We start from the raw sequence: 26,577 nt of genomic DNA on the forward strand, positions 1-26,577 counted from the left end.
CCACAATGGATACATTTATTACCAAACGAAATTGTGAATAAGAACAAAATATTAATGACACTGGGAGTACAAGTGGAAGAAGTAGTAAAGATGTTACTAGACATCATACGTCTCATACAAAAGAAAATATATCTTGTAAAAAAAAAAAAAAAATTAACAGTATTCTGAAGAATATTTACGTTTCAGTTTTACTAGCATCAATGAGGAAGGATATCACATTCCACTATGTGTTGTATGTGTAGAAAAACTGTCCAATAGCGCGATGTATACTGACAAGTTAAATCGCCACTTCACTACGAAGCACGCCGATCTTGCATCAAAAAGTAAAGATAACTTCAAAAGATTGTTAAGCATGCAAAATAAACTAGCGAAATATTTTGAAAAAACTGTTAAAATTTCCGATAAGGCACAACTGGCGTCATACAAAATTGCTGAATTGATTGCTGTACAATTAAAACCACATACCATAGCAGAGTCTCTAATTTTACCTGCATATTGTGAAATAGGAAAAATTATGTTTGGTAATGAAGCAAAAAGGATATTATGAAAATTCCTCTTTCAAACGATACAATAATAAAAATAATTAAATATGTCGGATGATACTGAGAAAACAGTTAACGATAAACTTTCCAAGCGATATTTTGTTTTACAACGACGAATCTACTGACATTACCGGTAAGGCACAAATACTAGGATTCGTTCGTTTCATAAATGAAAACAAAATAGTGAATCAATATCTATGCTGCAAAGAACTTACCGAGCATACGTCAGGACAAGATGTTTTTGATCTTATTTATTCATATTTAGAACAATTTAAAATATCATGGGAGTTATGTGTAGGAATTTGTATGGATGGTGCTCCTTCAATGGTAGGCTTATTTAAAGGATTTGTAACACTTGCAAAGACAAGAAAATCTAATATTATATTTACGCACTGTTTTTTACATAGAGAATCTTTAGTTTCGAAAACTTTACCAGCAACACTAAAACCTGTACTAAATCAAGTTGTAAATATAGTGAATTTCATAAAATCAAGACCTTTAAAAACACGCATGTTTAAAAACTTTGCATTTCTATGGAAGATATGTACGAGTGTTTGCTTTTTCACACTGAAGTCAGGTGGTTATCTAAGAGTAAAGTTTTATGCCGATTAATAGAACAAGGTATGGATTATTTTGTAAAATGTCTTCAAAATAATGATTGGTATGCTAAAGTGGCATATTTAGCAGATATTTTTAATTACTTAAATAACGTTAACACAAGCATTCAAGGAAAAAACGAAAAATTCATGACATCCATTGACAAATTGACAGGATTTCGGAGAAAAATAACTCTTTCGAAAAATCGAATAATAGAAAAAAAGTAGATATGTTTCCTTCACTTAACGAAAACATTCCCAAGAAAGTTATTCCCGCAATAATAGAACATTTAACTTTATTGGAAGAAAAAATTGCACATTATTTTCCATTCTTAAATATAGAAAATTATGACCGGATACGAAATCATCAAATTAGTCTAATTGTCGACTGATCGTACTCTAAAAAATAAATTTTCCGAAATAACTGTGAAGAATTTTTGGATTACTGTCCAAGAGGAATAATTAGTTATTTACATGAAGGCACTGAAAATTTTGTTACAGTTTTCAACATCATATTTGTGTGAGCTTGGTTTCTCAACAACAACTAATTTGAAAACTAAAAAACGAGAAAGACAGAAAAAAATTTAAACGAAGAATTCAGGGTAACTACATAAAATATTCGACGTAATATTTCTGATATCTGCAAAAGCCAACAAGCTCAGGTATCACAATAATTAATTTTTAATCGATCATATAAATTCCATTATGTTAAGCAGGAACATCATTTTGGGTAAACAAAGGGGGGAAAATGCACCACTTAGATTTGCCATCCAAAGAGCATCTTTAAATATTAATACAAATATTTTTAATAAAACACCTAATTAAGAATTGGTTTTAGGGCAAAATTAACTACCTAAATTCATTTTCAATACTAAACTTTTTCATATAATTTAATTTAAAAAAATATGTAAGAAATTTGTATGTAATTTTGTATGGAACTATTTTTTTTTTAAATATGTAATAAAAATTATGTCCACATATTTTTTTAGACCTCTTAATTCTGGTGCACCGCCACTTTTTCCCATGATCAAAAGTGCACCGTGACTTTGAAAAGGTTAAGAACCACTGCCTTAGGTTATGCTATATTATGATGTGCTATGCTGTTGTATAATGTTGTATTATTTTACATTTTTTATAATAATATTAATATTTTTAATGTATTAGGTTTTTAAAATACATATTAAATAATTATTTTAGTTAAAAATAGTTAGTTTTTGTAAAATGGACATTTTTTTGTGTTGATAGAAATATTATCCATAAAAGTGAAACAATATATGAGACCACTAAACAAAATGTCTGTTTGTAAATTATTTGTAAATCTCCTTTTAAAACAGATTTCTCAAAATTTGTAGTCTTATTTTATAGAATATCTTACATTACGTTTATTATTGCTAATCAGTAAATCATTTAGTAAAGCTTATGTCAACCACAAATATTGTAAGAATTAATAAATAATAAAAAAATTGTTGTGTTTGTGTAATTTATAAACATAAAAAACAGCAGTGGTCAAATAATGTTTTAAATCATAAACAGTTTTTAATTATAACCTTTGCTTGACCACTAAAAACTTTTTACTCACGATTTGAAGTTTCACTTAATCAACAGTGTATTTTGTATATATTATAAGATTGATAATCAGCTAGACATAAAGTGTAGTTACAATTGATAATATTATGGATAGACTTGTGGGATAATTTTACAAATATTTTAAAGCCGGTGTTGTTTTTAGTCTGTTGTTACTAAAATAGTTTTATCTTTTTTGTTGTAAATGCTAGTACATTAGTTAATTAGCAAACCCTTGTAATTATATAGCTTTCTTAAAAAATACTCTTTCAGAATTAATCTTTGTAATCAATTTAGATATATTTACACATATGGAGAATATGTTATATTTATATAAATTCCAATTAATAGAAATCAAACGTGACGTGATGCGTACGTAGTATAATATTATGCTGTGACATGCGATTTTCGTATTATTTGTTTTTGTTTGTTTTCCATTTGTGGCGGAGACGTCACCGACTTAATTCTCTGCAAAACACACATAGTGTGTTTCTGAAATGAAGCTTTGTGCCTGAAAATTGTCATGGTGCCGCTTTGAATCAATAATATTATTTATGACACAATATTATTACAATCTGAAGACTATTTCGAGCGAATAATTGCGTTCTCGTAAATTAGTATAGCTATTTGAATGGGAAAATCGGTGTCGAAAGTTATACCTGCGTTATTAATGAAAATAGTTTCAAGCGCAATAATTTACAATCGTAATATTAATTAATTATTTTAGTATTTAATATATCATATAATATTAAATTATTGGTTCAATATTCATTAAATTTAAAAATATAAATAGCAATAAACTATTAAGTTTACGAATTCATGATATACGTAAATATTAATAATATATATGCATTGTAGTAATTTGGTAATATAATATGTGTTGCAAAGTAATCAATTATCCCGTCCAATTATAAAACTGTGTTATGAAAAATGATTCTATTGTATGATTTCACACAATGTTGTATAGTATATAATGCATTTTGATTGCAAATTTTGTCTCTTAATTTTTTCCCTAAAAAATTTCAGCTTTTTTATTATAATAAACACTATGGGTTTACACAACAATAAATTTTTGTCATCGTTAATAAAATATTTATTTTTGCCATCATCAATAAAATTTATATTATGTTTTGGGAAATCTTAATCTAAAATTGATCGTACTTGTATTTTAAATAATTAGTATTATTTTACTTTTAAAGTATTTTTCATTTATTATTATTTATTTATTTATTCTATATAAATATATGTATAGGGTTATTACATCCATAATATATCCTAAACATATTGCTAACAAATCTTGTATTATCCAGTTTTGTTGGTCACCAAAACTCAAAGTTTATGATTCAATTTAAAGTTGTGCGGAATCGGATTGAAACTCGAAATCGAATTCGTTCAATATAGTGTACATATGTATTCACATAACGGACTACTCTCAAAGTGTTGTATTATATTTTCACCATATTTTTTATGAGATAAATAAATATCAATTTCACAACGTAATTCAATTTCGTTTACAAGCTGATGTCTCTTATTCAACGGAATAATTTATAAGAGAAGACTTCTTCTGGGAAACTTTTTGGATGACGTGCGATTTTTTTGTGCCTATTTGACATTCTTTTTGATACTTTCTACCTGTGTCGAGGTAAACTCGTTTAAAACGAACAGGATCAAGGATAACTCGGATCCTGGCAAATTGAGCTCCAATTCGTTTCTCCGACGGATAATTTTTTCGACTCAATGAAAAATACCTTTTGCTTTTTTATCTGAAGGGGATTTCCGGTCTTAATTAGGTCGCCAAAGGACCACTTTATTCAAGCAAGAGTTTATTGGCTCTCATCTCTTGGGGTCAGATATATATATATTTGATTTTTTAATAACAATGGTAAATTTATATCATTATAATTAAGATTTTACATTTAATTAAACAGTTTGAGACAATTAAAAAGTTTTTCTGTGTTAAACAAGATCTCTATTCTATTCTCTCTGAGCTGGTTTTGCTGAAAGAGAGACGGGTCGTTTGAATTTTACTGCTTGTGCTTAATCTTTCAGTTTTCTATTTACGAACCTCTTCGTTTCTCTTTTGTACTGGGTTCACATTGCACTTTTATTTGCTTTAATATGGTAGTTTTAATTTGTCGTTCAATTGTTAATAATATTGCCATATAATTGAGTAATTTTGCGACTACGTAAAGTAGTAAATAATCATATTTTTATAACATATAACGTAAAGTATTATATGAAATTAAATATAGGTAATTAAAATAATTTTTAATACCGTACATCATTCGAACTTATAAATTAAAGATCCTTAACTATTACATTTAATACATTTTATAGTTTTTTGTACAATAAATGTTACTGTATAATTAAATAAAAATATTAGATATTACTTCTATAAGTTATTTAAAACCTAACGTTGATTTTAATAGCTTATAGTAGTTACGAATTGTGAGAAATTAAACAAAAATAAAATACAGTAAAAAGTAATAAAATTACGAGTCAAATAAAATAATTATATACTAAAAAAATATTCTAGTAATAATTGCAAGAGCTTTAATAAATAAAGCTGTAATTTATAAACATAATGGGTCAAAAAATTAACCATAATAAACCAAATTACAGAATCAGTAAAACATATTTTTTATTGAAAATCCGATTAACAGTTATGGTTAAAAAAAAACATTTTAATTATATGTGATGTTTTTATTAACTACTTTTTTTAATTCTTACATAAGGTATGAATTTACTTCAAATTATTCATATTTAAAGCAACAAACTGCAAAAAATATATACCAATTTTTTAATGACTCTTTTTATCGGAAATAATTTTTTTTTATAATCCAAATATTTAAAGCTCATATCTCAACTTTATAATATATACAGATTATTTAGCATTATATAATATAATTAGAGTGGTATTTAGAAAAACTATTATAAGATAGAATAACTTTTTTTAATTTCTATATAAAATTAGAATTAAAATAAAATTTGATATATTTAGAGCACTAAACAACAAAAAATATATACAATTTTTTTAACGACATCCTACTTTAAAAACTGAATTTTTTATAAATAAAATAAATAGAGCTTTTGCTTTAACTTTAACATATACACATTGAGTATATAGCATAATATAATATAATTATTGATCTAGATTTGCTCAGTGAAGTGAAGCTTTCTCATAACTTTTTTGTAGCATAAATGATTTATGAGAATAAATATTTTAATTTATATTAGTAGATATCTCATTTCAGAGTAAAAAACTTAGTTTTTAACCAGAAAACTGCTTTTTGATGTTTCCCAAAAAATAGTATTTACTGTTATATTATATGAATATTTATTTATGAAAAATATTTTAAATCCGTACTTATTTATATATGAGTTACTATATATTTATAGTGTTATATCTTGTTTTAGTTTTAATATCAATCTGGTGCTGACTTTTTACTTGGTAGTTATTGATTGTGTTAATTTTGTTGTAGCGCATTGGTCAATGTTGCAGAAGAAGATTAACAATAAATTAATAAATATGTATATATTATTATATTTATTATTGACGACATGTCAGATAATCAATTGTGTTAGGATGAAAAAAAACAGTAAATAAAATTAAAAGATCATACTATTATCTTTGATTAATAATTTAATTCTCCAGCTACAAACAGTTCATTAAAATTTTTTATCAACGCACAAGTATTATTTTTCTAAGCATTTTAATGGCGGTCATAAACTGATAAGATGATAGCTTATTAAAAATGTAGGATCTTTCGAATCGTTTGGTATTATTTGTTCATCTTGTACAGGATAAAATAATATTAAAAAAATCTATAGTATAATGGTAAATTGAGATACAATGATATTCGCTCCAAGCGTTGATATTTATTACAGATAACAATATTTATTTACCTGCTATATAATAAAATCAACATTTAATACAAAATCTAGTCCCCATAATAAAGTTGTTTTTTATTTATGAAACGAAGCGCAATATTTACAATTCAATCACATGCAACACGGATATTATTTTTTACGCTCTCGAAAAAACTCTATTTTGCAAAATTTATTCGCATTGGTTCAACAGGCATATCTAGCAACGTTCGACGCGTGTTTGGTTTGCGATTTTGATACGTAAATTGTCGACGGGGGTTGTTTTTTTATTTAGCTGCAGGGTCGTTTTAGTCCTGGGCACATTTCCCCCGAGGGCAATTTTCCTGTGCGACCCTGCTTATTTTTATTTTTTTATAAACCCAGTTATATTCAATACCCGAATATTATTATGTTTTTTTTTAGGATAAACGCGAAAATATGCGGGAGCGCTGCTTTACTGCAACTCTTTTCCTTATTCTCTGTTTTTTTTATGAAAATCCTTACGGTCAAGAAATTTTCTCTCCTCGGTCGTTTTCACGCTACGCTAAATATTCAACATGGCCGCGACAATTTTGAAACCTACGTATGTATATCTTCCCAAGACGTGGTGCAGAATATTTTATGTTTATTCGAGATGCTGCGCCGTTATAATAAATTTGACGTGTTTGGGTAATACATTTACACTTTTTTCTCTGTATCGCAAAACTCTTTTTTCGGGACAGTTTATGGATATGTGGCAATAAGGCTATAGTGTAAGTGATGTAATGCACCGTAAAAGGAACGGAGGAGCTTGTATCGCCTTAAAAAATCACGATTTCGCATAAATTTGCCCTTTCACGCCAAAGTTTAGTGATTTAACGCGATAGCTTAATATTTGCATCAATAAATTATCACTATCCGAAACACAACTTTTGTCCATTAATCTAACTCCCTAGAATCAGTTCATATATATCATATCACTTGACATATCATTTGTTATAATGTTGTACATCCCTATTTAAATGATAAGCGTCACTTCTGTGTACTTTTAAAGGTTTTGGATAATTTAATATCTTTAATTATTGCACGTAAATCAATACATGGTATTGTAACAAAGCTGGACTATGTTTAATGTATGCTATTTTAATAATTTTTGAAGTATTTTTTATATACAAAGCATTTATATTTTTATCAGCTTACAGCTGAGAAAGATTTTTATTAAGAGCTTGCTTTAGTTGCACTCGATTGCATGGGTTATTTTTAGGAAAATTGTAGGATCTCGGTTGCTCTTATAATCAAACTTGATTTATTTAAACGATCGTAGACATTAGGGAACTACTTAAGGGGTCGATTGTCGAAAGATTATTTCACCTCTTTGGGAAATCCTTCAAGGGTTCAACATGGGCATTCTGGTTTTTATTGATTGTTGACATAATTCCAGCAGTTACTATTTTCGTTTTTCTTTTATATACCAATGATTTAAAACTTTTTATATACATTTGATCTGTTGCGAACTTTTTTCTCTGTACAGAATAATTTATATTATCGATAGAAAAAATGGCATACTATGTCAATTTTTAAATCTCATTCACAATTTAAATATTACTATTATCTTCATTAAAGGGTTTTGGCCTAATATATTTGCACTGAAGATCTCGAAAATATTATCAAGAGCAAGTTAAGGATCTATATAAAAATTCATGAGTTTGTTTTACAAGGATCGACAAGGACAACTTCATGGACCGAGGATTATGCACGAAGCTCTAGGATTTGAAGATTGCGTATAAAGCCCGAGTGTACCTTAAACTTATATTGTATAGAAATGTATATATGTATATATATTTATACTCATACATATTTATGTATGTAACTAAATATTGGATACGTGTTCTATATATGAATATAATATATTAATATGCCATCAAAAAACGTTTATGGTAACACGTTTTTTTAAAACATTAATAGCTCTTGTGTAAAAATATATTGTTCATACATACCCATGCTTTTTCTCGTAAACGATGGAGTCACGCGTATTTGGTATAGTTATGCACGATAATAAATCTAAGCTTATACACGATATAAATTGTGACGTCATAAATGTGGATTGCGTGATGAACTTTGTGACAAGACAATTTTTTTATTATTGTAATTTTACATGATTTTTTATGAAAAGATATATTTTTGATAATGGGTTTTATGTTGGTTTTGTACCATTAATCATGATGTTTTGGTTTCTATATATATTTATAAAAAATACTGATGGAAACTATTTAGTAGTAAGCATATTTTAGATTTTTTTTTAAAAATTCATGGGTTAAATTTAAAACAATATATAATTTTTTTTAGTAATGTAAGATTTACCAGCGGTTCATATCCGAAGTGATTTATTGCAAATAAATGTATTACTAATAACTAAACATTATTGTTTCATTTTAAAAATGTAGTATATGTAGTATACATTTGGTAGCTTAAAACTGAGCTTAATAATCATATTTAAATAAAATCAATATTTTATGTAAATATTATTGAATGCGTTGATGGTGACACAATAAAAGTTGATAGAAGCGCATCAATATTAAAAAAAATCCGTTGCGCTGTACATAGTATATAATTTTACATATTAATAACCGTAGATTATATAAATTATTATTATGGTTTTAATTTATGGTTGTTTCTTAAGATACCATTTTAATTCTGCAAATATACCTTTTTTTACCAAATTATTTTTTCATAATAAAATAAGTGCACACTTACAATAATAAAATTGATATTATTATTGTTTAAATTAATTCAATGTAAATGTAAAATATTTATATTATTTTTTTGTGCTTTAGTGCGTAAAAGTATTCTCAGCATTAGCGTGTAATTTTTGTAAGTTGATACGAAATTTTATAGCCTTGTCCAGACACGTCTAAGGCAATAAACACGATATTGCTCTAATAATTTCACGTCTAAAAATACGTAGTACTCCATATTTACGTGCAAAGTTAGCGCGACGATCGACCCCTCGTGTAATATAAAGTTACACCGCACAAAAACTTGTGTATGTTTCTTTTCTCTCCTTATTTTATTTTCTTGCCCCTACAATCTCCTCTTTTTGCACTTAGGAAATAACGCCGATAATACTATATCATTTCTGCCTGACCCCACACAATCCGAAACCTGATGAATGAACTAATCTGACCATAAAAACTTTTTGCGTTTGTTATCTAAATCGGGGTGTCAAGCTTGAATTTCCTTGTCCTAAAGTAGAAAAAACAGTCACGCGATCCAAGCGGAAAAAGTTTTTTTTCATTATCGCCCAAGTCCGAGTGTATAATTTATGATTTGTGAAAACTTTGCAATTTCACTTGAGCAACTTCGAACAGACTCAAGCGTGGATTGTTGATTAATCAATAAATTGAACTTGTATTTTATTTCATAACCGAATAATAAATAGAGTGGACGAAAAAAATATTTTAAGAAACAAATATAAGATGACTTGATTCAAATTATGCGTAACAGTCGTAGATGTAAGAGCGCTGTCTTGCATTATTATTATTATTATTCGAATAAATATTTAAGATTGCGTCTAAAGATATCGCTTGATTAATAAATATACCTGCCAGATCAAACAATTAAACACTTCTTGTTTATGAAGATTTAACAGTAGATGTGTTTAACAATATAATATTATTAGTTACAAGTTTATATATTAATATAAATTTGTAATTTTTAATATTATTTAACTTATTTAATAGAGTAGCAATTATTTAAGTCCTTGTTAAAAAATATTTAAGCTTACCTATTTTAAACTAGAAAAGCTAGTCCACCAAATATTTTTTTGGGTTTTATTAAATATAACTTTAATAAGACCCCAATATATAAATAAAAAAATATTTATTTTTGAACTTGTACTAACCACGTATTTATTATATTAATACATATTATTAATTAGATATTTTCCTTTTTAAAAACCATAAATGAAGTTTGATTCTAAATACATTTTAGATTGGAATATATTGAATTTTAAATTGTAGGCTCATGTATACAAAATCATTCAATTTCACTTTCTTTGATTACTTTATAAAATAACTTCTGTTTAATTACGCTTCTAGTTGTATAATAATACAAATATCTCAGTAACTTATTTAGATAATTATAGGATTGCACCATTAAGTTAAATAATTTAAGGTTATGAAATTCAACATTACAGACAACTAGCCAGCAAAAGATGTTTCCTACATTTGTACAAGTATGACAAAGCTAATATTTTGATCAAGTAAACATGACGTTAAATTCTGATTTTGGGTTGAATTTAAACATAATAAAATATATACTGAATTTTTTTGCAGTTGTAACATAACTGGAACTTTTATATTGATTCCTGTATATTTTCACATTGTTTCCATTATTTTTAGTAAGAAAATTCTGATAAAATCATATTCATATTGCCGCATTAAAAACTTTTTAGATGCAAAATTAATCAATTTTTTATGCTAATTATTTATTTGAGTTAATAACTATTTTGTGATTATTGTATGTACCTGATTATGCTCAAGTGAAAAGTGTTTCTTTTCGTATTTTATCATGTTACAATTCTGGCTGGCGATAAAATGCATATACAAATTTTGAACAGGAAGTAATATAACCACGGTGTCTCAAAATATGTAGGTGTATACCAGTATACTAAAAATATATTCGGTGTATAATAATGATGTGATAAAAACGCGAACTTGTCGCTTTTGTATCAACAGGTTTCCTGCTAGAAATTTAATATTGAATGGTGAGCTTTGCGTTGGTTTATTACGAGAATTTTCAATCCATAGTCAGAAAGGTTGAATAAAGCTTAATCAAATGTTATACGACACGTCCATAAAATCGAGATAGTCTCAAAGCTTAGTGTCAACTGAGCTTCCTTACACTCACAATAAAAAAAAATTAATTATACATGAGAATTCTAATGGCTCTTAGAGAAGTAGTGTAGGGTTAAACCTCTATTTACGAGCATGATTCGTTCTTAAAACTTGTTCGTAATTCAAAGCATATCAGAGCAAATTTCCTCATTAGTAAAATAACCTAAAATACTTTTGTAGCACAATGCCATAATAATATAAATTTTAGGTATGTGTTGTAAAAGTAACAGCGAGAGAGAAAAAAAAGTGACTAAATACGTATTATTGGCAGTCAATGATTTTAAAAAAAAAATGCATAAAATTCACGGTTCCGCTGTATAATGAAAACCTTTACTCAAACAAACTAAAAATGCAAGTATTGAAAATAATTAAGTCGTTTAAATAAGGTTTGCATTAAAAACCCATATTTAGTAAATTAAAATGTTATTGTCTTCCTTTACGATAATGAAAAACATAAAATATCGACTTAAAACGTAAAATTGAATGACATCTTTTATCTTTGAATTCTGATCTAAGAATACCATTAGAGTAAGCAATTTAATTAAATCAGATCTTTATTTTGTATGAATTCAACCTATTATTCAGCATTTTAACAAAATATTTTTTTCAACATTAAATTTATATAAAGTATATATAATATAAAAGTATTTATATTAGAAACCTAATTCTTTATATACATTTATCCAGTAATGAACAATATATACATACTTAAATAAACCCTTTTATTGGTTAAAAATGGCAATTATTTTTGCAGAAACATTAAATTGAAGCCATTTATTATTTTTATTATTTAATTATACACGATGAAGTTGATTCATTACTGTATTTTTAAACGTTTATTTTATTAAAATACTATTAAAACAATACACAATAATGGTTTATTTTGTACTATTTCTATATTAATAATTTAGGAATAAGCTAAACTATAAAAAAAAATAAAACAAAATAAATATTTTACAATTTATATAAAAGAAAAATAATTAGAAAGAAACAATGGATTAAATGATAATTTTTGTACCTTTAGCTTAATAACTAAAACCATTGAAATATGTTATTTAACTCTTAAATCAATATGTGTTTGAGCATTTTGTACTATTGTAGCATTCTCCGATACAATCTCTTTACTCCCACTATTGTGTTTAATTCGCAATAAATAAATTAAGCGTTTAAGCCAACCAACTCGATAGATTTGTGTTATAAGTCGGTAACTAATACCTGAAAGTCCTGAGTTCAAATACTATAATGACCCTAGTGTTTTTAAAATTTTATCGTTTTTGTGAGAAGATCATTATGTCATTAAAAATTTAGTCGATCAACACAATTTAGGTTTCCCTAGATTTTACTAACCCTAAGGATTATTATTGTAATGAATTAATATATTAAATTAGGCTCAATCGTGTATATAAATATTGTATATGATACTGATTTACATACTTTGATTTCAGTAGGGTGTTTTATACATATATGTACTTATATATTATGCCACTAAAATTTTATATATTGTAGTAAATTACTCAACCATTTAATTTGCGAATATATCAGAGAAAAAGTAGATCTGGATGAATTTATAAGTTTTGATTGTGAAAAACAAAAAGATAACTTAATGAATCAATTTATTTTAGATTTGTTTTAGATATAGTGATAATTAGTTTGATTATATACATAAATATAAATCTGTATATTTATTTAGGTTTTTTACTCAATGCTCAATATTTTGGTATATAAACATTTTTTAGATTCTACATCGATATACATTCTCAATGCATATTTTTATGTGTATTTAAATACTTATCAATAATAATTTGATATAAAATATAAAATTTTATAAATATATAGGTCATAAAATAACGAAAATACAATTTAGTGTATCTCTTTAAATTACCATTTTATGACACTTCGTTTGAAACATACTTTGACAGAGATGATACAATAATCATAACCCTTAATAATTTATACATCAACACGACCTTAACACGTTACAAGGGTCACTGCGGGTCAATACGACCCCGTGTCGCACATTTTAAGTTGTTAGGTTGTCCTTACTAAACGAAATTGTCAAACATAAAGCAGATAGATTAAAGGCTTTACAGCTATGCAAAAATATGCTTGTAAAAAAATCGACCAGTTTTTTTTAGTATAAATACATTTGTGTCTAAATATTGTTCACAAGACTTGCTAGGTGACTTTGATTGATGACCATTTTTAAAGATCCACCTTGAAACAAAATATATACCTAATATTACTTGCCCAAAAGTTTTGATAGTTTTATATGTATTAAACCAGTTTATTTAAATATTGTTATATATTTATATAAATATTATACATTATAAATTCTAAAATTTTAATTGCTTTTTGGAGCATAATATACGCGAAATATATTTTTTAAATAGCTCATCAATTATTTTAACTACAACATATATACACGACGTTTCATAATTAAAATGAAACAAAATTGATGAGTCTAATGAATAACGAGCTCTCTAAAAACACATGTTTTTATTTTTTCAGCAAGTAAAGCAAATATTATTTTAAGTACATAAAACACATGGGTTTAAATGTGTGGAAATTTTTCATTGTTATATATAAGCTTTAACATGTTTATTGTACTTAATTGGTAATTTGCTATAAATTTGGGTAATTGCATTGTTTAAATACATGTTAATTATTACATATGAACTAACAATTTATATTTATCAAAACTGTGTAATAGAAAGCACGGTTTTAATATATTGCATACATTATGTGTGATTTTGACAATGGTTTTAACTCAAAATTTTAAGAGCGAGTTTGTGTTATTTCCAGAATTGCCTTATAACTTCTAAATAATTTTTGTCATGAAAATTAATAAATAAGTATCGATTGATATAGAATTACATATTTTATTTTAAGAGACGAATGATTCTTTTTTCAATTGAATGTCGCAAATTCTCGAGTGAAGCAACCAAAACAACTACATATATGTAATAAAAAAAATATTTAAAAAATATATTTTTTAGTATATATTAGAAAATAGTGTACTAAAAATCCTTGATAGTACAAAGACAAAGCTTAAGAAAGTCTAGCTGGGACTTATCAAGCTAAGGTTAGGGATGTAGCTAAAGTTGAGGGTAGGTTAAGATTAGAGGCTAACTACCAGTTTGACTTTGCTTTAAACAGAGAAAGTAAAAATCTTATATATATCACACCGTGAATCAATGAACAGCCCACAATCAGTTTGTAAATTTTTCGATATACAGCTGATTTATTTGCGACGTTTTATTGAAATAAATTAAAAGCTTTTGAGTAAAATATTTTAATAACTTATGACAGTTGCGCACCAAATAACGACAGTTAATTTTTAATACATATACGTACTATACAAAACATTAATTTAAGGATATTCACAGTTTTTTTATTATGAATAATAAATTATTAAAATTCACAGATTTATAAGGAGGCCATTACACACCAGATCTAATAAACTAATTACCATAAAGTTAAACAAATAAATGCGAATAACCTTTCTAAAAACAAAGTAAGGCATCAAATGATATAAGCTTAACACTAAATCAATGCACAGAACGCTTAAATTAAAAACTAAGTTATAAAGCAAGTAGAATAATGAAAAAGCATGAAAGAATTTAAAAAAATACTAAAACGAACTTTTTAATAATCATAAAAGGGACACTAGCTGAAAATAACAACACGCTTAAATTAATAAAAGCATTCGAAAGAATTGTAAAGCTACCATTTTCAATAAAGCGTTATTAAAATAATGAATGCATATTATTATATGAAAGCATAAAAATAACTCATATTCACACTGTATCATTGTTTTTCAAGGAATGTACAAAAGATACTTACCGAAAGGGTACGGGCCGTTATACATACAATAGCCTTTGTTCAACACGTAAACAAATAGTGTTTGGTGTTTTGGAAAACAGTTTTTGCGCAATAAATGACGAATATGTTTACTAAATTTAATTTGGGGTTTTTAGGTTTGCATCCGGATTTATTTTATAAAAAGCCTGTAATTGTAACCAGAGTCTGTCAAAGATGACAAAGTGAGAGCAATTAATAATAATTTTATCAACTATTTGCGAATAAAAAAAATCATATCAATTCGTAAAATATTGTTTAAAGCATGCATTTAATCCTGTCTGTGATGTTAGTGTCTCAACAAATCTGCTGGGGCGCTACAGTGAAGCCTCATGGGCCCGTTTACTTTAATGACACATAAAGCATACATCAATTTTAGGCTGTCGGCTACAAATATACTTGTAGTATACATATTAAACTTTTCCAATGTTTTTTAATGTTGTAAAACTTTGAGGTCCTGCCACTATAAAATTAATAATGTCATGTTTTATGTAAAGGTCCCATCCAGGTCGAGCGTAATCGGATACCTACCCATCTTAGGTTGACCATAGTAATAATAATTTTGTTTGTCGGCAGGTGGGTCAGGCGAAGTTACGGTCTCCCTGGAGATGCCCAAGTTCGCGTCCAGGGGATCCTCTGCGGCCTTGCACTGCGCCCATAATGTGCAGCCGGACCTCCTCTACAAAGTCGAGTGGCTGAGGGACAACAACAAGATCTTCCAGTACGTCAGGGAGAGGCACCCGCCCTTCAGAAACTTCTCCATCACTGGATCCAGACTGAACGTTAGTATCGATCGTATTTAAAAAAAACATTTATTACAATGAATAACAATATTTTTGGCAAACAAAGCGCAAAGCTTGAAGATATCATTGTTTTTTTACGCGATTAATTTGCACGGGCGCTGGCTACAAAATTGATGTACTAAGCTGACATTAATTATTTATAAATATGTGTTAATAAATTATTTTTAATCACACCCGTTTGAAAATGGCCGTAAAATTGGTGAAATATGTATCTGTTCTTGAAATAATATTGCGTTAGGTAATCTTTGTAGTCTTTAATTCGTATTAAAAATCGGGTTTGGCTCATGGGATTTAGGCGACTGCTTTTAAATATATTTAAGTCCTCCTGATCCCTTTTTGATAATAAAACCTAATAATAATAATAAAAAAGTTTATTAATTTGTCTTTAACATACATAAAAAAAACTAATTCGTTTCCCTAATTCGTCATAATGGTTTATTAACACATTTACACAATTATATAATTAAAGTATTTTACTTAAAAACATAATAAGAATAAAATATTTAAACAATTTTATGTAAAAAATATATTTTACATACCATTTACATTACCTTACAATGAGATGAATGAAAGCGCTGTTAATTATCGATTATTACTTATATCAAAGCGTCTTTCTATTAGAAACGTTAAGATTTTGATATTATTTAATACAAAATAATGAGAGCTTCTGAAATGTTATAAAAAAATTCGATAAAAGACGAATAATATAATATATAATAAATTAACAAAATTTTATTAACGAAAATTGTTTAAAAAAATATTAAAATATACTAATACAAATAAGTAGTAAAATAAATTAAAACAATAAAACATTGAAAATCACTGTGATATATAATAATAACAAATAAATAGCAACAAAAATAATTATAAAAAAATACATAAAATTAACTAACACCTACATAGGCGTAAATTAACAAATTAATAAATGTGTATAAATTAACGCACTACTCAAAAGGGTAAAGATTTTTGTCTAAAGATTTCGTTAAATACTGCTTAATTTGTATTGTTTTAATGTTTGTGTTATTGATTTTCTCGATGCAAAGTATAGGGTATATACGTGTAATTTTATTGTCATATTTTTTTTTTCTATTTTGACTAATAAAATTAAATTTTAATCATATTCTATTTATAAAAACGCATATATTTGATTCTGTGAATGTTTTTAATTTCACTTTTTAAATTCTTTTGCGATTTACAAATATGTTCAATTTAAAAGAAACAGTGAAAATTTTCCTCTTATTACAATATGATACCTTGTAATCAATAAAGGATCTATACAATTTCTCTGCCTTTATAGAAAAGTTTTAGATGTTTTATTTGTTGCAGCTGCACTTTAAAATTTTACAAAGTTTTGTGACACATTTGCACAAATACTATCGATCTCATATAATATATGTTATAGGTCATAGATATAATGTATTATATATGTCATAGATTCGAAGCATAAAACATACATTTTAAAGTTTATCGCTCTTCACTGGTAAACTTTAAAGCATGGTTATTCTTATCTGTATTTTTATTATCCCTCTGACCTATTTATGATGTTTTTAACGCACTTAAATATTTTGCAACACTTAATCAAATTAAACAACCTAATTTTAACTGTAAATTAAAATAATCGATTACATTAAATAAACGAAAATTTATATAAATTACATTTATGTGTATATATAGAAAGATATTAAACTTAGGATTTTCACTATATTTATGACAAAATAAAAATAAATATTTAGTGTAAAATGTAAGCAGAAAAAAATAAATATTTTACTATATTTTTATATTATTAATATATTAATATTTATAATGAATTGTTTTTTTTATACATTATATATTTTAATAGATATAAATTTTAAAATACATTTTTTATTTTATTATATTTAAATGTTCTTAATCATAATCTATGTTTAATATTTTTATTTCTCTCTGCTAATTTTTTTAATGTTTCTTAGAATTAATAACAAATTATTTAATTGTACCGTAAAATATAACTGCTTTTTATGTCAAAAGTATATACAAATGATAAATACTATATTCAACAAACTAAACCACCGTATTAAAAAGTACACTATTGATCTAAGGATTCAAATAAAAAACTATTTAGTAGCTAATAAAAAAGGAAAAAACTTTTCGTAGTTAAAAAAAAACATATTTATAAATTTAAAGTTAGTTCACAAAGATGGTACGCCATTTATTCAAATTATTATTTAATTCTTCACAAGTTCATGGAGTCACCATTACAAATTTACATAGCATCGCGTTTCGCCAAAATGGCTATTTGCCATCAAAATAAATTTGTTTCCTTTTGTAGTTCCGGAAAATTATCGAATGGCTAATGCTGATTGATCGGTCGGAAGTGCCTCCATTAATCTTTATTAACGTTAAATGAGCTTTGAAATTTTGTACCAGAGTGGCGAAATTGGCGAAATTATAATAGCATGCGAAATTGCCTTAAAATAGTAACGAAAGGCAAACAATCAAACGTTTTAAATTTAATATTTGACGAAACAACTCTGAAACATTTTCAGTAACGGCATTTAATATTCAAAGGGTAAACTGAAAATAAATTGTATTGCTGTTTTATATTTTGTCAAGCAAATACTTATTTTGTCAAAATGGCGTTGAAATATCATTTACGATTATTATATAATTACAAAATTCAAGAAGTTTAATTGTATGTTATCAAAAAGTGTAATAAATAAATTTGATAATAATTAAAATATAGAGTTCAGTCGTTGGAAACAAATCGACTAATGACCGTGTGATCTTTGATCAAATTAGTGACAATTCGTTTGGCTTTTTAATTGGTAACTCTGTATGTTGTTCGTAATACGATTTAATAGTTTTAAAATAGTAGATATTTTCATCAACAATGACGTTAAGTGTTTCATTATAAATTAAACATAAATAACATATTAAAAAAAATTACTATTGAAGATATGTAAAAAATATTGGTAATATAACATTTTGTACTCTTATCAAATTTTTAGTTATTCAGTTTAAAATAAGTAAAATTAGTTAAGCTTCAAGTTAAAAAAATAATACAAACATATACTAATATGAATTCACATGAAAAACATAAGCTTTTAAGTAATGAAATAACATACGCATTTAACTTGCGTTCTATGATTTTAATCAAAATCATATGATTTATTTTAAATAATATTTCCTGATTTTATTAAAAAAATATAAAATAAAAAGCTTGCACAGGATTTAATATACTTTATCTGGGTAACTGTACTATTTTTAATATAGATATTCAAAGAACCTACATATAAAATGTAATCAGTTTTTTGTCGGTCTTCTCTTAAACCCAAGAAAGGTAATTCCCATGAAAGAAGACTTGTAAATATCACAAGCAATTTCTAATCCGTAAAAGATAACGTTTTCGCCATTCGATTATTTTTCACGTACTTTTCGATCGATCTCGCCATTGCGTCGCCAGAATAATATAACGTAATGGTTTGTTGACTATATGGCTCCTATGTGGACAATAAACACACTTTTTTCCTTCACCACGAGTAACATCAATTTGATCTAATGTTATATGGCAAATATTCGATGAAAATCGATACTTTGGCAAAATGGGGCGTGGGACCTTTTTATCATTTCAATGGTTCGCTCTAATTGCGTTCGGGAATTGTGTCTGATTTAGGTCACATTTGGTTATATATAATATATTGAAATTATATTAAACTATCGTGGATTTAATAATACAATATAGAAATACCACTGAGCGTAATAAAATAGGTTGGTAACTAAATTATTATTTCAATAATCGATAAGTCGCGTATTTTATATAGCAATTTAATTACATATTTTTTTTATAACATAATATAAAATACAAAACACGAATAATCTGTTAAAATTTTTATTGAATTAAAGGCAGTTTTTATTATACAAAACACTTCACACACTTCTTAGTTAATAAAAACATACCTTCCATATTATTCTACTGCATCTCATAAAAATTAGTATATAATAATCAATCCAGTACTTTTGAAACTTGCAGTATTTTAAATATTTTGGTGCTTAAACAATTTAGTATGATACCAAAAATAGAAAAACCTGCAGAAAATGTCACTTCATATAAAAATATAAATTTATTAACCAATAAATTTTCTTCCTGTTATTTTCAGCCTGTTTGACAATCTGATTTCAAACAATTTTAGAATCAGATTGTATCACAGATACTGTAATACAAAATGGATGTTTCGATCAGGAAATTCTTGCCAAAGTAACATAAACCATTTTAGGTTAAGCGCCCCAAGCGAATAATTCAAAAAGTCATTTAAATATAGATAAATGTAGGCAGTAACATTTTAATTACAAAAATGTACTTTAAAACCTTATTTATGTCTTTATATGATAGAGATATACTATACGGCATAATTTCTCTATATAATAATTTTCTACACTTATTTATATTCGGACTCCACACATGCTTAATTATCTTAAAATACACCAAAATCAGATCTTCAAGTACTTTTACTTCGAAGTAAATTTTGAACACCAATAATGTTAATTTAAACTATTCTGCCTTATACTGACACACGTATGTATGGATAATTACTTGTGCAATAAAATATATAACGGACAGATCTATTTGAATCGAAAACTTTCAGTTATCATCAGTATTCAAAACTAAGTAGAAAAAAAGGAAGCAATTAAGCAGAATGCGAAAATTCCTCGAAAACAGAACGGAAATATTGCGCGAAACTGGCCACAATATTTTGTGAACTGTTCAAAGTTTTCCTTTCAAAGTTTAAAGAATAGATGAAAAAAATTTTTTTATTATACCTTGCTTAAATTTCTAACTGTACTTAAGATATAATTTGGGAATTAAATCTCTATCTTGTACATGTTGATCGTTGATCCAACAAGTAATGGTTTTCGGTTATGTCAAATATGGTACGCATAATAAATAGCGTAAATCAAATAGATACCTTTTCGCGATGTGTGTTTTAAAAGATCTGTAAACATGTTAACATTGATTTTATCTTTTTCCGATGTTTGTGCGCTTATGGAATATTTACATAAGCAAGTAAAGCCAGCGATAGATGTATTTTTGTGAAATATTTTATTTTATATATAATGAAATGTTTGCATATCATTCCGGAGGAGCGCAAACATTATTGTAAAAACATGGAATAAGCCTATATTTTTCCATTTTTTTTCTCTTTGTTACACAAAACTTTGAGAGTAAAAATAAGAAATGAAATATCAACAGTGACTTTCTTAATAAAACTTTAAATGAGATTTTGTTAATGAAGCTCTTTGATGTAAAAATAAATTTCTAAATGAAAACCGTGGTTATTGAAGCTGATATTTTTGATGCTGATTATCATTAAATTAAAAATTAAAATTTTTTGGGTCACCAAAATTTATTTTTTTAGCATTGTTTTACCTATGGTAATATCGTTGTCCTGGGATGTAATGCTATGCAATTTATAATCAAAACAATGCGGCAATATAAATGCCAATAAAAAATAATTAACAAATCAGATCAACAGTAATTTACTGTTCGTTGCAAGAATAAAAAGATACTTAAATATATTTGTTCAAGATTTATTTTGTACAAAATAATACAAATGAGTGATTTCATGTCATTTATTTTTTTGCGCAGCTGTCCATGTCAAACGAGCACACTGTCACGCTGGAGGATCTTGAGTTTTCCGCCACTGGAACCTATTCCTGCGAAGTCTCCCTTGAGAACCCTCTGTACACGAAGCCTTCCGCCGACAGGGAACTCATTGTTATACGTGAGTATCGAACCAACAAATACACATTTATCGACGCTATTTTCCACTTTAACTTGTAAAGGGATAGCTAGGTTAATAGAAATATATAACAAAGAAAAACCATTCATGCAACTAGTTAATACCATCTTTGGTTATTTTTCGTTATAATAAAAAAAGTATTGCGAAGCTAAAAAAATAATCAGTTTATTAAAATTAACAACATACATTGCCTGTTACGTACTATTCCTGATTGTCATATTATTATAAAGTAAATTAATAGAATATTAGTAAAATAAATATTAAAAATTATATAAATGTTAGTTTTTATAGCTTATCAGCTTCTGAGTAAAATATCTTAAAAATATTTTTTTTAAGTGAGAATCGCAAGATTCGAAAAAGTTGTGAATTATTGTACAATAATAATTATTTTATTGCGTTTTTGATTACTGTTTAGTAAATCTTTATGAGAGTAAACTACATAATATATCAAAATATAAGGATTAGCGATAAGTATTAGATAGTTATGTTAGTTAGTATGCCTAGGTATGTATCGTACATTTAAATTAATTAAATTGAAAAGCCCAGAAAATAGAAAAGCATTTAGTTAAATTATCGTTATAATAACCTTATATATTCGCTAAGTAAAATATTTTAAATAAATATCACGCATCAAAAAATATAAGCGAACAATTTGGATTGCAGTTAATGAACATCCTCATCAACTCAACAAGCTAAATGATTACATTTTCGCTAATTTCAACATGAAAAAAATACCGGATTATAATTGTTAAATATAGATATGGCATTCGACATTATTTGCTACGCTTTATAAATTATATAAAAGGTCAAATTATTTTATACACATAATACGATCATATATAAAGGGTCAAATTAGCGTTGTTTCGCTAAATAATGAATTCTCGATACCGTGTAAAATTCCATCTGGATTCACGCAAGGTGGTTTAGTTTGGGCCGTTCTTTTTTATTCCATGTATTAATGACATCTCAATTTTATAAATAAAAAATGACTTATCTATGTACGCTTTATATTGGTATTATTATTAAATTAGTATTTTAAATTAAATAATTTAATAATCATTAAATACTGCAATAACTAATAAAGCATTTTTCGCAACACGCAGACATTTCTTACATTTAATTTAGGAAATGCGTGAATGTACATATGTACACCTGAACTTAAATTCACTGAATATCGCGGAACTTGGGTCTAAAATGCTTGCTGTCATTTAGGCCCTGAAACCAATATTTAACAAAAAGCGCAGTAACAAAAAAAAATTACCGTATAAAAAATTCAGTCATAAAAAAGCGATAAAAATACTATATAACAACTCTTTTTATACTAAACTTAAAAAACTGTAGTAGATTTTTAATGATAACAATTAAAGAAAATTGCCATAAACATACTTAAAAATAATATAAAAATATTACATGAGACGACAATTGTATATTTTTCTTTAGAATTGGTCAAAAAACATAAAATGCCCAATCACATCTTGTTTTAGAAAAATATATTAAGTTTATGTAACTCCAGATTATTAGTGAAGTGTATAGCTATATATATATATTCTTAAGCCTTACAATTTAAATGATAAGTTTATGCATTTTTAATTGTTTTTACTAAAAAAATTTGTATTTTTTCCTAATTTTACCTTACCTTTACCTTAGTATTTTTATCAGACGTTTTTGCAGTAACCATGTAGAATTATTTTTATTATTCTTTTTTTTATTATTTTATTTCATCTTTAAAGTAAAAATAAAAAGGTCAGAATTAATAAATATTTTTTTTTATTTTAAACGATAAAATATTTCAATTATTATTTTCAATAAAAACGTTCGAAATACTAGAATATAAATTCTTGGTATATTGGGATTCATAGCATATTTATCACAAGCAATAAAATAAATTTACTGCCAATGTACGAATTGCGAGATCATAATTTTGAACATCTATTGTAAGTAATTTTTTGTATGAAACCGCAATTATTATTGTTGCATTGCAATATCAATAATCAAAATTATAATATCTTATATTTAAGAACCCCTTATTAAAAGTATTATTCTTGCAATTATTCTCAAATCAAAAGATTAATTAGTAATTAAATTCGTATTCAGCTATAGTATCAAAGAGTTTCCAAGACTTTAATAAGCGAAAGCCTAAAATTGTAATAAGCAAAAACATCGAGAGTTTCCCGGCTGCTAAAGAGCCTTTTAATTTTACACTCTGTTGAAACAATATAGCGAAGGTGCTATTAGCACGACTTTTATTATACATACATACACAATCGAGTTTCACGAGAGTGGAAGGCACGAGCCGAAAGTTGAATGCGAGCCAACTTTTCCATTTATTATCCAAAAGATTGTTTATTCAATTATAAATTTTGTAACGGAGCTCCTTTTATGGCATATATTACGTTATGTACGTATAAATCTGAGCGGATATGCAGCCAACTTAGGCGAATGCCCAGGGCGCTAATTGAACAGGGCCATAAAAGCTACGAGGGAAAATTTAATATTTTAAAATAATAAAAGTTACCCAAGCTGTAAATTTTAATGTGTTCTTAAACTTGCGAACGTGCATATATGGTATAAAATTATATAGCAAAAATAATAGTAAGCATATTTTATATTGAATTATTAACAATCACACTTGAATAAAAATTTTATGATAATAATATCGATTTTTTGCCGTTTTAAAACTGACATAGAAACTTATCATATATTTTTTTTAAAAATATGTGCTTTAAATGTATTAATTAATTTTGTTTAATTCGTCCAGTGAAAACAAGTTTACAAAAAACTGAAATAATACAATTAAAAACAATGGTCTACTAAAAAAATGTAATACTATAAAAGACAATTTTAAAATTTTTATACAATTTAAAAAATGTATCGCTGTATATATATTTTTAAAAAGTTATATTGTTCTCTAGAGTGCGTATGACTTCTAGAAGATGGGTTAAAACATTGTCATTCGTGACAAAAAGTATAGAGTGAAAAAGTTGAGAAATGTTGGCTCATATAAACATTTTTACAATAGCCCATTGAATATAAAATGCATTATATTTCACTGCGCAGCTTATTAAAAACGTATGTAAACATTTAAAATTCTATATCTAATGAATATGCTTTAATCATCTTATTTAGAAGTAGTTTAAAGTTGTAAGCCACAAAGGCTCTCGTTGTCTATATGCTCTCTGATTTCAGCCGTAAGCCATGAAGCGCTGCATTTAACGCGCTGTGATGAATTTAAAATTAGTATTTATTTTTGTGCACAGAACCACAAAGGCATCCACCTAGAATAACGTTCGGAGCTCCTTTGTACACCGCTGGAGAATTAGTCGAAGCAAACTGCACAACGAGTCCCGCTCATCCGGCGCCTCACGTCACTTGGTTTATAAACGGAGTAAAGGTTATTACACTTGACTATTACTATTAAATTTTATTTACTACTATTAATATAATACATTTGAAATTGTTTGGGTTTAATTAAATTTTTTATGGTAGTTATATATTTCCGCTAGAAAAATTTGATATCTACCGGTGAATATGTATTGAGATATTATTTTTTTAAAACACAAGTAAAAATACGGGTATTTTATTTTATAAATAATAAACGTTAACTGTTTTCTATACATACATATATCTAAAAACAAATAAGTTTTGCCAAACTTTGTTCTTGAAAGAAATATGATTTTATTTCAGTGATATATTTACATTAAAAAAAATAAGATTTCTTACTTTTTATTAAGAATATTTTTACGTAATTATTATTGACTTATCCAAATATTGTATATAATTTTATATTGTGTAATACTTATGCTGGGTATACATCGACTCTTTTTTATTATAAAATACTGACGTTCTGACTTCTAAGCTATGTTGGATTCCATTAAAAAATGTTTTTTGAAAATCATTGTTAAAATACTATCAGTACTATACTTATTTTGATGTGTAACGCCAATTTTGTGTTTACACCACGCATATTTGTATGCTAGTAATGATGAAGGCAAGCTTTCTTTCTGATTATTAGCAGATTACTTAAAATAGAGCTGTATAGTGTTCACTTCTCTCATTACTTCGTTTTTCTTGGTTATACATATTTTTCTTTTAGATGTTTAAAACTATGCCATAGATTAAGTAAGTCTTATTAAGGTAACAGGTTACCAACAGTGGTGTGTGTTTGTGTGAACAAAATTAGGTAGATCCGGCAAAGTCCAGATCCTTCACGAGACAAATACCCTTATATCGGAGTAGAAAGCGCCACCGATCGGCGAGGAGTCGCATCCATTCCACAACCCACCCACCGCATCACCACCACAACGACGATCATCACCACCATCAACACCAGGGCAACGAGTCGGACACCAATTCGACCAGGACCAAGTCGTGTTCGGCCAAAGACGTCTACGGAGGCCCGGAACACTACCACAGGCACTCGGCCAAGCAGCCCCTCCAGGTTTGGCCACGGGGACCTTGGGCAGCTGTCCTAAAAAAAGCATGCGCACTACTTCATAAACAAGCACTATAGTCACCTCATCGGCGGGAGAGTAAATCGAACTTCATGCAAACACAAATATTTAAATAAAAATATACCGGTGCAACTGATGTGAGCCCAATATGTTGCAGCGGTCAAGTGTAAATTTTGTTGGCAGAAATTTGCCAATCAATCAGGGACACCATACAATGAATTGTTGAATTGAAGAGACATTGAATCT

At 26.9% G+C, this 26,577-nt stretch overlaps 1 protein-coding gene across 3 annotated transcripts in view; it reads left to right on the top strand.

Moving 5' to 3' along the window:
* Window positions 1-26,577, top strand: part of LOC148232133 (uncharacterized) — a 49,020-nt gene that overhangs the window by 17,707 nt on the left and 4,736 nt on the right. For 2 of the 3 annotated variants that reach the window (XM_088192339.1, XM_088192338.1), the window contains 4 exons: window positions 15,877-16,082; window positions 21,727-21,862; window positions 25,138-25,271; window positions 26,061-26,318. In XM_088192339.1, coding sequence (XP_088048465.1) covers window positions 15,877-16,082; window positions 21,727-21,862; window positions 25,138-25,271; window positions 26,061-26,318 — 734 coding nt within the window. The remainder of the gene's footprint in view (window positions 1-15,876; window positions 16,083-21,726; window positions 21,863-25,137; window positions 25,272-26,060; window positions 26,319-26,577) is intronic. The other variant, XM_088192340.1, reaches the window with a different exon arrangement.

The sequence above is a fragment of the Plectrocnemia conspersa genome, unplaced genomic scaffold (assembly GCF_051122295.1).
Source record: "Plectrocnemia conspersa isolate PC_06_02 unplaced genomic scaffold, ASM5112229v1 ptg000009l, whole genome shotgun sequence".
NCBI lineage: Eukaryota > Metazoa > Arthropoda > Insecta > Trichoptera > Polycentropodidae > Plectrocnemia > Plectrocnemia conspersa.